At 37.1% G+C, this 13,271-nt stretch overlaps 1 protein-coding gene across 3 annotated transcripts in view; it reads left to right on the top strand.

The window, feature by feature from the left end:
* USP45 (ubiquitin specific peptidase 45) overlaps positions 1 to 4,674 on the top strand; it is a 52,332-nt gene extending 47,658 nt beyond the window's left edge. For all 3 annotated transcript variants that reach the window (XM_043439387.1, XM_043439386.1, XM_043439388.1), the window contains 3 exons: positions 20 to 106; positions 3,302 to 3,455; positions 4,010 to 4,674. In XM_043439387.1, coding sequence (XP_043295322.1) covers positions 20 to 106; positions 3,302 to 3,455; positions 4,010 to 4,140 — 372 coding nt within the window. In that variant the 3' untranslated portion in view covers positions 4,141 to 4,674. The remainder of the gene's footprint in view (positions 1 to 19; positions 107 to 3,301; positions 3,456 to 4,009) is intronic.
* The last annotated feature ends 8,597 nt before the right edge of the window (positions 4,675 to 13,271 follow it).

Here is a 13,271-nt window from a genome sequence, read left to right as displayed (position 1 = left end):
GACAATGTTTTTTTTTTAGGCTGGTTTGGGTCTTCGCAAAGTAAACAGACATGTAGATTTTCCACTTATGCTTGACTTAGCGCCGTTCTGTTCTGCTACTTGTAAGGTATAGTATATTATTAAGATATTTAATTGTCTTGCAAATAATATGCTTTAGAATATCCTATGTATTGTTTATTAGACCATGTCTTTCTCCCTTCCTCCTACCCTCTGTCTCTCTTGTCCCCTTCCTCCCTTTCTTCTTCCATCCAACATTTAGTACACTGAATATGACATTTGTCCTTTGGGAGACAGAATAAGTTGAAAAGATGCATAAAGCATGAGTGAGGCATGATGTTCATGATCAAAGCTGCTTGTAAATGCTGCTAGAGTCGGATAGTTGCTGAGAGAAATAAGCAGATTTTGTGCCCTCTCCTGTTCCTTGTGAATGACTTGCTTAACTGGCAGTAGTTTTAGCATTTGAAGAGTTTTCTTCTCTTTTGGAAACCAATGTACTAGTGCATTGTCTTTCATGCCATTTCATGTACGTAACTGAGACTAGTGTACTTGCCAACTGAGTACAAATTTAAAATTACTAATACTTTAATAATCAGACATAGAAAGCAAGCTGCTTTATAATTGCTTGTGCTTATATGTGAGAACTAACTGTAGGTGAAATTGATGACTTTGCTTTCCATGTGGAAACCACACAGTTCTGGGGTAACTCACATATTGTCCTGCTTGCCATTTCTGGTTAGCAGTCTAGGTTTTGTGGTACGTAAACTTATTGAACTTAATATTTTCAATACATTGATCAATCAAGACAAAAATATCTTAAATGCAGTTTTTCAGTGAATCCAGTTCATCTACTCTGGAATACCAGCACTTTCTGCCAGTTGTTTACATTCAGTATTCATAGAATTTGATACATTCATAGAATATGATAATGTGGCAAACAAAATGTCTAGCAGGCTGTGTGTTAAACTTACAAAAACATATTTTTTAAAAGTACCTATTATGGAGAATTTCCAACACCAAAGAGAACAGTACAAATGAACCTCTCACCCCCAGACCCTACATATATGGCCAGTCCCGCCCCATCCACATATTCATCTACGTCTTCCTTTTATATTAATTTTTCTTCTTACATTATTTGAAGCAAGTATCAGGTATCCTTTCATTCATAAATCTTTTCCTCTCTGTGTCTCTAAAAGATAAGAATTACCACCCCGCCTTTTAAGCATAACCACAATACCACTTTCACGCTAAAAGAATTAGCAGTACTTTTTATATCTTCTGGGATTCCCTAGTGGCTCAGACTGTAAAGAGTCTGCGTGCAGTGCGAGAGACACAGGTTCAATCCCTGGGTCAGGAAGATCCCCTAGAGAACGAATGGCAATCCACTCCAGTATCCTTGCCTGGAAAATCCCATGGACAGAGGAGCCTGGCAGGCTACAGTCCATGGGGTCGCAAAGAGTCGGACATGACTGAGGGACTTCACTTCCACTTTCTATCTTCTAGCATACATATTTCCAATTGTCTAATAAATTCTTGAAATGAATTAATATCCAAGTAAGCACTACATGTCATGATTGAAAAATACCTCTCTTAACATATAGTTTCCCTCTCCCATCTCTGCTCCTTGCAATTTATTTGTTGAAGAAACTGGGTCATCTTTCTGGTAGTTTCCTAGACTTTAGATTTTGGTGATTATTCCTTTATCCTCTTGATTTCCTACAAATAGGTAGTTGGATCAAGAGAAGCTTGAATAGATCCTCACCCCACCCCGCCACTCCCACCCCAACCCCGGATAAGGCTGTTTCATAGGGAGTGTTCTCTTCTTTCATCAGGTGGCACATAATGCCACTTACTTTTCTGTGATGTTAGCAACCAGTGTTGCTCAATGAGTTCATTAACAATTACAGAATGGTGGTATCCTGTTACTCTTTCTTCATTTATTTACTGGAATACTTCTATATAAAGAGAAATTCCTTTCATCTCTTTAGTTATTTTACATTATAGTTCTTTTAGAAAAGGCAGGATAAATGCTCAATTCTTTCCCTGTCCCCCTTTTAAGCCAGTTTTCAGAATAATGAATTTACTGTCATTCTCAAACTGTGGTCAGTAAATTTATCATTACGAATTCATGGATTTTAACACACTAGTTATGTTTCCATTTACTGCACTCTTCTAATTCATAGTCTAATACATCTGGTGGGCCCATTGTTGGCCACTGAGAGCCTCTTCAGGTTGGCTCCTGGGTTCTTTTGACGTGATCCCTATGGTTGCTCACAGAGTGATTATACCACCAACTGGATGTTCATTTGCTTTATTTTTAAAATTTCATTTTTAGGGATTGTTACTTAAATTTGTTTGTTGTTTAATAATTACATAAGTATTATGTAGTTCTAAAGTCAAGTGAGTAAATCAAGGTAAATTCAAACAACTGTAGGTTTTCTCCACGTCTGTTCTACCTGTTTCTTTCCTTCCTTTAGAGATAATCATTTCTTCAAATTATTATTTATCCATCTATAATTTTTAAAAATATAAACAAATAAATGCATATCTATTATATATATATATATAATATCTCACCTCTTTAATAATTATAGCTTACAAGATGTATCCTTTTTTTCTACCGTATTAACATTGTATCCTGGAGAGTATTTCATAGCAGTGTTTAGAGATAATCTGCACTCTGTTTTTCAAGCAGCATAATACTCTATTCTATGGATGCATTATAGTTTATTCAAGCCGTCCCCAATTTATGCACTTTTGAGTCTACAGTCTTTTGGCTTCACAAATAATCCTGCAATCACTTGTCTGGTGCATGTGTTTTTACATATTGCTCATGGTACCTACGAGATAAAGTCCTAGAAAAGGGATTGATAAATCCAAGAGTAATGCACATGTAGCTTAGCTAAATAACATGAAATTTTTCTGAATAGAGCGACCCTTTTGCATTCCCATATGTGAGCACTCTTTTTCCCCGACAGCCCAGGCAACAGAAAAAAGGTCAAGTTTTCGCATTTCACTTTCCCTTTTCACTTTCATGCACTGAAGAAGGCAATGGCAACCCACTCCAGTGTCCTTGCCTGGAGAATACCAGGGTCGGGGGAGCCTGGTGGGCTGCCGTCTGTGGGGTCGCACAGAGTCGGACACGACTGAAGCGACTTAGCAGCAGCAGCCTATGGGCAAGTAACCCAGTGTAGTGTTAATTGCTCTTATTTTAAGTGGGATGTGCATTTGATTTAATTTTCCTTATAATAAGATTTCACTAAATATTATTAATTGAGTTTTTTTTCTTTTCTTTGTCTAAAAGAATGTCAGTGTGGGAGGTAAAGTTCTCTATGGTCTCTATGGCGTAGTGGAACATAGTGGCTCAATGAGAGGAGGTCACTACACCGCTTACGTGAAAGTGAGAACACCCTCCAGGAAATTACTGGAACACATCACTGGAAAGAAAAATGTACCTGGTATGCCACCCTGAGTTTATTTTATTCTTAAAAACAAATTAATTTATTCTTTTTCTGGAAGAAGTAAGTTTTTTCATGGATACTTCATGTGGATTCATTTTGTTAAGTGAGAAATACCTTAAAGAGTACCTAGATAATCTTAAATATCATAAAACTACCCTTCACATCATGTAAAATGGCAGCCAGTTTTTCAAGGTGTTAAGTCATCGTGCATTGCAGTGGAATAACATTTTATTTAACAGTATCAGTAGTTTTTGAAGATATACCAGGTCCTCAGAGTAGAGCTGGAGTTAAAAATTTGCTTCAGTCATCTATGTATTTCTTTCTTTCTCTTTTAGTGTAAATGTACTTTTCCTTAAATAAGGCTATCTAGTATTTTACTAGATATTTAAATGCTCTTAATATTAATGCTTTGAAAGAGTTCATTTTGGAAGAGGTTTAACCCCAAACAGCCTTATGCAATAAAGTCTAACATTAGATACATATAGTTAATGATAACTTTCTGTTAAAGTCAGAACGTACTTATTGTAAAATTATACTTTTTGTTTTGTTAGGTTTGAAAGAACCTGATAGCGAATCAGCAAGCCAGTGGGTCCATGTTAGTGACACTTATGTGCAGGTGGTTCCAGAATCAAGAGCACTTAGTGCACAAGCATACCTTCTTTTTTATGAAAGAATATTATAGTTATCTGTTAATTAGTAGTGATAATGATTGTTTAGGTCACTTTTATTTAAATGCTGCAGTGTTAACCACAATATGCAATGTGCCTTTGTAGTCTTTTCTGTAGGAATAGCATGTCCCTCAAACGTTCCTGAACATTGTTACCATTTTGGTGAATCCTTTTAAAGTAAATTTACTAAATGCTTTCAGGGACTTCCCCAGTGCTTCAGTGGTTAAGACTCAGCTTCCACTGCAGGGTTGGGCCCCTGCATAAAGAACTTAAGATTCTGCATACCTTGTGGGGTGCAGCCAAAAACGAAACTAAAGTAAAACAAAACTAAATGCTTTCAAACTTATATCCTTAATATAAACATAAACACGTTTTTAAAAACGTATTTGTCCTGGAAAAAAATAACAGAATTCATAACAGTTAACTCCTTTATAATGTGACTTATTGCAGGCATTCAGAAATGATGCTGGCTAAGTCAAATCCTTCCTTTCACAAATGTGAGTCACATACCACTTTTCTGTTTTCATGTGTGTGTGTGTATATATTATATATATGTGTATATATACATACACACACACATATATGTGTGTGTGTATGTATATATATCTCCTGTGCCATTGTTTATTATTTTTAACCTTATTTTTTAGCCTTTTTAAACAATAGTCTTATTTTGATCATATTCCGCATTTTATGTGCTAGTTATATTTTTTCTAATAAGTACTAAAATAAATGTATAAATTAAAGAAAGGTTGTTCACTCATGCAGCACTCCACCTAGAAGCATCTCAGGGCTACCCAGCGGCACATTGCCCGGCTGTGTGGGAAGCACAGCTGTAACATGCGCTGTGCTGTGCCTAGTCACTCGGTCGAGTCCAGCTCTTTGTGAACCCCGTGAACTGTAGCCCGCTAGGCCCCTCGGTCCATAGGGATTCTCCAGGCAAGAATATTGGAGTGGGTTGCCATGCCCTCCTCCAGAGGATCTTCCCAACCCAGGGATCGAACCCAGGTCTCTCGCATTGCAGGCGGATTTCTGTACTGTCTGAGCCACCACGGAAGCCCAAGAATGCGGAGTGAGTAGCCTAACCCTTCTCCAGGGGATCTCCCTGACCCAGGAGTGGAACCAGGGTCTCCTGCATCGCAAGGGATTCCTTACCAGCTGAGCTATCAGGGAAAGAAGCCCTTTTTGTAACATAAACTTACACAGTTGGCCTAGTGACTTTATCACTGTTTATATGACTCAACCATATAAAAAAGTACCACTGTAACTTCAGTAATACGGATTTACAAATAACATTGATTAGCTTATTGCTTTGAGGTTTTGAGAACTAGAAAAATACTAAAATATTTTATCAATATACTATTTTCAGCCTATTCATGGTGGAGTTGAGAATAATTTACAGATTAACCAAGATCAAAATGTATTTATAGATAATTGTTACATGCAGAATTGGTAAATAGAAGTTGTTAATCCATATGAGACCATAGGATACTTTTGAAATGTAAATTACCAAATCATAGTTGTAAATGATAGAGAATTATATTCTTATACTTAACAGGAAAATATAATGCATTTTCTAGTTCTGTAGAGCAATAAATATTAATCATGATTTTGGGGTTCTGAGATCACTTTTTGCCTTTACTAAGCATCATTAGAAAGCTCAACTAGGTTTTGTTTTTATTTTAATGGACCATTAAGTTGATACTTCTGATTTTCTTTTAAAATAATTAATAGCAAAATGATGGTATTTCCCCCCACTCCTAGAAAACAAGTTATTAAGCTGTCAAAACTTGCCATGAAAATATTACTATTCCTTAGGCTTAAATGTTTAAAAAATGACTACTTTGGTGTTACATTATTAAATAAAAACACATAACTGCATGGTTCAAGCATCCTCATCATTCGTGCTCACGAATGATAGTACAGGCAGGTGCTGGGTAAGTGCCTGGCCCTAGTTCATTCTCCTCTTCTTAAGGAAGTGGCTATAAGATAATGTGTGGAAATATTTAACCAAGATTCTGACCCTTCTTAATATTTAAGTGTATATAATATTATCAAGGTTATTAGTTTTGCCTTTTGCTATATGGATGAATGGAATTGTGATTAGTGTTAAAGACGATAATATATGAAATTCAGAGCTTTAAAAAGTCATTGCATAAACTATTTTTAAGCTGTCAAAATTTCAGTAGTAGTGATTTCCTTGATTTTTAACAGTGAAATGATGGAAAAATATATCTTTATATAAGTTAACCTGTAAACTCAGGTTGTATCCTATAAAAGGTAAACAGTGTTTAAAGGTTTTTTCTTTAACTTTAATCCATTAACATTGAAGACTTCAGCACCAGAGCAGTGAAATTTGTTGGAAAACTATTAGTTAAATCACTTTATTCAAGTCAGCCATCTTTTACCAAGATGTAATTGTCACTCCCCCAAATGTAAATGTTAAGTTGCCTCATTTTTCTCCTAGAAAAGTACCATTAAGAGGCATGCACATTTCATTGGATGTCACCTGCTTCTTATTTCATTGATAGGCAGATGGATAGATGAAAAAGAGAAGGAAAGAAACAGGGAAAGGAAAGAAAAGAAGGAAGAAGGGGAAGAAATGAGCATTCTTTTCTGTTTCCTCTTGGCTTATCCATTACACGGTTAAGTAGAGATGGTGAATAATCCCTGAGGACAAGCATCAGGGAAAGTGCCTAGTTCCTTTTTTCATTGATAGGATGCTAGGACATGAACTAGGGCTATATTTGTTAATTAGGAGATCTATTAAACTTTATTCTGAACACCAGTTAAGAGTGACTTTTCATTGAGTGATACATTGTAGCTTCAGAACATTAACTCAGTACTCAAGTGCTACAGTAGTTTTTATGCTTAACTTCATGTTTATTCATTAAGTATATATCTTATTTAACATCATCCAGGAGTCAGGCACTGCACTGGCACTATTTTAACATGTTTTAAAATGAGGCCTGTGTGAATTTTAGACATTATTCCAGAAGTAATAAGAAACTTTTTATTTTCATTTTCACAGTGTTAAATGAGTTAATTCTGAAATTTTTTTTTTTTTAATGGCCTGAAGTTTATGAAAGCTTTGCTTTTCCAGGTCTGCTAGTAATGGAATAAATTTAATTTTGAGATCTAAGAATTGATTAAAAATAGCTTTTGTAAGAGAGAAAGTATGTTAAGTTACACATGGATCTACATTTAAATTTTTGCTTTTATGTTGAATATTTCTAAAGCACACTTGCAGGGGTATTAAATTGTGAAGCTAATTTAGTGACAGTAGCTTTCAGATGACCTCAGGAAATAATATGAATCAGTGAGAATGTTTACAGATCCTCAAAACAACTACCATAGTGTTTGGCCAGATGAATTTAAGAAGTAAGAGGAGAGTTTAGCTTTATTTAGAAACTGGCTTACAGTGTATATATAACTTCGGTTTTCCCTCGTTATTCCATATTTAAAATGATAAATTTTTGACTATATATAAATTATGTGAATATTTTTGACATAACCAAAGTATGTTTATATTTAAGATTTTGTCATGAAATGCTTTTAAAACTGATGTAAAGGCCACCGTTCTGAATGGCCATGGAGAGTGGTGTCAGTTCTAAGCGTAGGTGATAGCTGTTTTCTTACTGTAAATATGCCAACAAAGCTATTTTACTATGATATATTTAAGAGCTCTTAGTTCGCATGTGTGACTTTAGTCAATGATTTTATATGGCATCTGAATAAAATTTCCTGAGGATTAAGCTGTGAAATATATCAACTTCATCTTATTTTTGAGGTATAAAATAGTATCTTGCCTACTTTTATTAAATTCATCCTCATAATTTGTCTGCATGTTACCTGAAGAAATAAGGCTAAGTCAGATGTGTACAATAAATGTGATTCTTTATGATCTATTGCATTAAGAAAGACTATTTTTAGATATTTAAAATGTTCTGGTTCATGTAGAAATGCATTAATTCAAATCTATTTAAAAGATAGATAACTATATTTTTAATTTTGAGTAATAATGATTATATATCATTCCTACTATTTTATCTTTTTCCACAGTGTTTTTGGAAAATAGCTATGTAACTTATGGAACATTATTTTGATTTTACTATATAAACATGCAAAATAAATATTAAATTCATATTTATGTTTCAAGACTGGTCCTGGAGTCTTTTCAATGCACATTATTGACAGAATATTTTGTGTATCAACACTGTATCAGCTTACTTAGCTATATTTAAAATATCCTTCATATTTTCAGAAGTTTATTATTTCAAAATAAAATATTTTGCGGGCCTCTTTCATTTTCATTGCAGTATGTAACAAGGGTGAGTCTTCATCCTTTCAAATGTTTCTCAAACTGAGTTATTTAGGCAGAATAATTCATTAGGAAATATTTTGTTTGCCTTTTTTCATTTAACTGTTTTTAGGACACGAAGCTCTTTGAGATTATATTGAATGTTATAGACCATCATTCATAAGTATTGAATATCTGCTGTGTGGTACGCATTGGGGATACAGTACTGACCACTCCAAAAAGTGAGGAAATGGACATTCTAAGGAGTGAAAATTAAGGAAAAGATATTTCAAATGTTAAATGATACAGAGAAAAATCAAGCAGCATTACCCACAGAGCCATATGGGAATTAAGTTCCATGAGATGAAGGATGTTCTAGGGATAAAAGATGGATGGTATTAGTCCTGATACTCCCAAAGAGAAGCTATGAATGTTGGAGGAAGTGGAAGGTTTTAATTCTTGGGCTGTTTCTGCACTCTTGCTGATGGCAGTAGAGAGGCTAGGAAGGGAAATTTTGACATTTATATTTCCTTAGAAAAATATGTGCCCCAGATTTTTGTATGTAATTTCAGAGGTTCATGGACCCTGTGAAGCCATTTTAAAACCATTTTTTTATATGAGATGTTTAATTAATTAAACATTGGCTGTGCCACACAGCTTGTGGGATCTTAGTCTCCAGGGATTGAACCAACCTCCTCAGCAGTGAAAGTGTGAAGTCCTCACCATGGCACCACCAGGGAATTCCCTGAAGCCATTTTCATACATTTTTAAAGTTGTACTCAAGCGGAAATATCTAAAACGTCTGCATCCCCGTATGTATTAGAATAGGCTGGGTTATGCTGTAGTAACAATGACTTACCACATTAAAAGTTTAGTTCTAACAATAAATCCAGGTGCACTGAGGAAAAAAAAAATAGTTTATTTTTTCCTCACCCAAAGTCCACTGAGAATCTAGACAATCTGCAGAAGCAACTGTTTGTCAACTGGTGACCATCATCCCCACTCACCGCGTTCTGGCTCTGTCATCTGAACACCAGGCCTCTTCACTGCGGCAGGGGAAGAGAACGCCAAAGCTCTTGCACGAGCAATTAAATTCTTCACTTTAGATGTGTTTCGCACACCCCGGTGACCAGAAGTAGTCACATAGCCCTGTCTGAGTGCAAGGAAGAATGGGTAGAAAAGAGTTAAGTCTCCCAGGGCTCTGAAGAAAAGGCGAATGGGCTTGTGAGTGCACTAGAAGTCTCTCAGAATCTGCCCTCTGGTCACCAAATACTCAGCTCTTGTTTCTGCATGTGGAGCACGGTGACTGTCTTCTCAAGAGATAAGCCCCAGAGTACCATCTACTTTTCCAAAACCAGGCTCTTTGGAAGTGCTATGTCAGGTCTGAGTGCTGCTCCCACTGGTCAGGCTGCAGACCCAGGACACGAGTATGTTCTGTTGTCCTCACACTTACTGTTCGTGGTGAAACCAGTGGCACTGTTACCACAAGAAACATCCGTGTTCAGAAAGGGGAGGAAGAATGGAGACAGTGTCATTACCCTGGGTATGGGAAATGTTCGTTATCAGCCCTTTCCCCCATTCTCTTAAGAATTCCCTTCTCCATTGTTCTCTGTGACTCAGACGTCACTGTTTGGCTACATTTGAATGGCTGTTGAGGAGTATGACATCCTTGGAAGTTGTACAGCTTTTTTTCCCGTCTTTTCCTAGATAATTGGGAGCTGAAGTTTTGTTTTAAAGTTTGGAATAGTCACAAGTTCTGTTAGCTAAGGCTTTTGGTTTCTTTTTTCACTACAACTCTTAAAAGTTTAGTAAAACCTCTTTGTTCCTGGTCAGATTTATATGCCAATACCACTTTTTTTTTTTTTTTTCAAGACAAGTAGTTCTTGGGTTGGGTGTTATTTCTTTGATTTCCTACCTCCATACATCTCTCCTGACATTATGGCAGGTACCTTCTGTCTATAAGCTTTGATGGGAGAGCCATCCTCTTAACTACATTTTCATCCTTACATTATTTTTTCCCAAGTGAGAAAAAAAATTAAATTATCCTAATTAATTGAAAAATTCCAAATAACTATGATGTTTACACCCTTAGGTATGATCTTTGCTGCAAGGCTGAGTTTTAATGATCCCTTGTCATTTAATAGGCTTTCTAATGTTTATCTCCTACTGCTTGGAGTTGAAAATCACAAATATATGAGGCTCAAATTCTGGTTGCCTCTGTTCCCTCATTTCCGCTTTACAAATTAACCATTGCTCTCTGAGCTCCACTCGTTTTTAATAATAGCTTGCCAAATGCATCCAGTAATACCCAACACACACTTATTTTTCAACTTCTTAATTTCAACTGCTCAAATTTCAGGTAAGTATATTTTCTGCCTCCCAGGTTATTGTGTGTGATAGTTACATTAAATGTTTTACCACTGCATAAAAATCCCATGTTTCTAGTCTCCAATATTAGTTTCCTATGTATGCCAAATAAACTGTAAGCTGATGCCCCATATTTTCAATATGCCTGATGTCTTCTTCAGATCATAAACTGACAGGGAAATCCTCAATGAAAGTGGTGAGGGAAATGTAAAACTCATTTCCTGGTCTGGCAAACTGTTTGCAGAGGGTGCCTCATTAAACTGGCAGAAGGCACAAACGTGAGGTATTTAATAACTCTCTCATTGGACAAATGGAGAACTTTCTTTATGCTAAGCAGTATGTTGGCAATTGGAGAACAGAATTCAAAGGAAACAACAGAAACCTACCAGAAAATTGTTTCAATGTTAAAGGAAACTAGCAAACAAGTATAATTACAGAAAGTAGGAATTTAAGAAAGTTTCTCTAGGGCAATCAGGTTTCACATGGAAGATAGGATGTTTCTCTGATTAGAATGTTTCTCGGAGAAATAAACTTGAAAATCAGGGCCTAGGCAAAAAACCTGGAAAATGATCAGAGAGGAAAATCAGAGACAACCACTGATAACATGTGGTAAATGTGCTTCTAGTTTTTATTTCATAAAGTGGTTTAAAAAAAAAAAATCACACTAAGGGGACTTCCCCTGTGGTACACTGGATAAGAATCTGCCTGCCAACACAAGGGACATGGGTTAGATCCTTGGTCCAAGAAGATTCCACATGCCTGTGGAATAACAAAAGTCTGTGCACTGCAATTAGGGAACCTTCAGTGCCTCAACTACTGAAGCCCATGCATGTAGAGTCTGTGCTCCCCTCAAGAAGAGAAGCCACTTCAATAACAAGCTGTTCACCACAAGGAAGACCCAGCACAGCCAAAAATAATATTTTTTAAAATAAAATATAAACTTTTAAAATTCTCTTTAAAAAAAAAAAATCACACCAGGGAGACTTCAGGGCGGTCCAGTGATTAGGATTCTGTGCTTTCCCTGCCCAGGGCTGGAGTTCAAGCCCTGGTGAGGGAACTAAGGTCCCACAGGACACAACCAAAACAACATAAAATAGAAAAATCACACTAGACTGTTGTCTAGTCTTTTTTTTTTTTTGAGAAATTAGGGCAAGGATCAAAGGAACCAAATTTTCCTTTTGCCTCCAGTAATATTATGTACCCACTTCATGGTGTTGGTAGGTGTACTTTGTGAATGTTTCTCCCAGGATGAAGTTGTAGTTTGTGGGTGGTTTTGATTTGAGGACCAAGCAGATCTTTACTTATTAAGGACTTTGTTCTAACACTGATTCAGGAACATCTGGGTGTCAAGTATCTTCACAAGAAGGCTGAATTTCATGCAAACGACATCTATCCACCCATCTGATCTTTATCATTTTTTTTTATCCTTCTAGGCGTATTCTTAACATTTTATTTTACTGTTAGCTGCTGTTCCTTTTGCACAATTCCCAATGAAACAATTTAGATACTTGGTGTACTCTGTTCAGTAATGCAAAAGTTTCCTGCTACTCTCTAGAAAGACTTTCCAACATTGAGTTGACAAATACTGTATCTTATCTTCGTAACATTTTTGTTTTCTTTGTAGTTCCTAGTCTAGAAATGGGTACTTTGGATACCTGAACATAATTCCTGTTAAAAACATAATGGAATCAAAGGATTCCATTCGAAGAATAGCATTGCATAAATCCTGTCGGGAGGCCATCTTGTGGCTGAAATAAAGGAGCAGCGGGACGTAAACTGGACTTCGCCGCCGCTTTTCCCTAAAGGCCGCGGGGAAGGAACGAAACACCGGGACTAGCCGAGGGAGGTAGAGCTAAGCAAGTGTCCCCCGGAAGGGGGCGCGATGTTTCCGAGGTTAACAAAGACCTCCCCCCCCCGCCCCCGCCCCCCACGCTGCGGGGTCAGCTAAGGTCTCCGCTCTCTCTCCATCCAGACCAGTCACTTCACCGAAGTCCGGTCTCCCTGGAGGCGGGGCCCTTGGAGGCGCTCGGTGAGACCCAAGCTGGGAGTATTGTGGAAGTTCGGGCCAGACTCTCGTGGCCCTGAAATCCTGCTCTGGGTGCGCTGAGCAACCCGCCAGTTGGCTCATTTGATCCTGGGGCCCCTCCGTAGTCTGAAGAGTAGTGCCGCGAACTCAACCTTTACGGAAGCCAACACACATCCCCTTGAAATAGGATCACGTTACTAAAATAAAAATTTTGAGCGCGCTCTGTACAGAATACTTAAAGTTTTGGCTTTCTGTTCACTGTGAAGATAAAAATGGGTCAGGCATGACGCTGGATACTTTAAACGGTAAAGTACAAGAACGTCCAGATAGTTGCATTGTGTTCTTTACAAAGTCGAGGTGGTTTTGCCCATAACAAAAATGGCGTCGCAACATGTTAACCTGGTCCAGTCATGTGCTCAAAGACCTGGATGGGGGACAGTATGGCTTCAGGTGAC

This window comes from Cervus canadensis, chromosome 20, assembly GCF_019320065.1.
Source record: "Cervus canadensis isolate Bull #8, Minnesota chromosome 20, ASM1932006v1, whole genome shotgun sequence".
In the NCBI taxonomy this organism is placed as follows: domain Eukaryota; kingdom Metazoa; phylum Chordata; class Mammalia; order Artiodactyla; family Cervidae; genus Cervus; species Cervus canadensis.
Note: the sequence above shows the minus strand (reverse complement) of the source record. Positions and strands in the feature narration are given on the sequence as shown.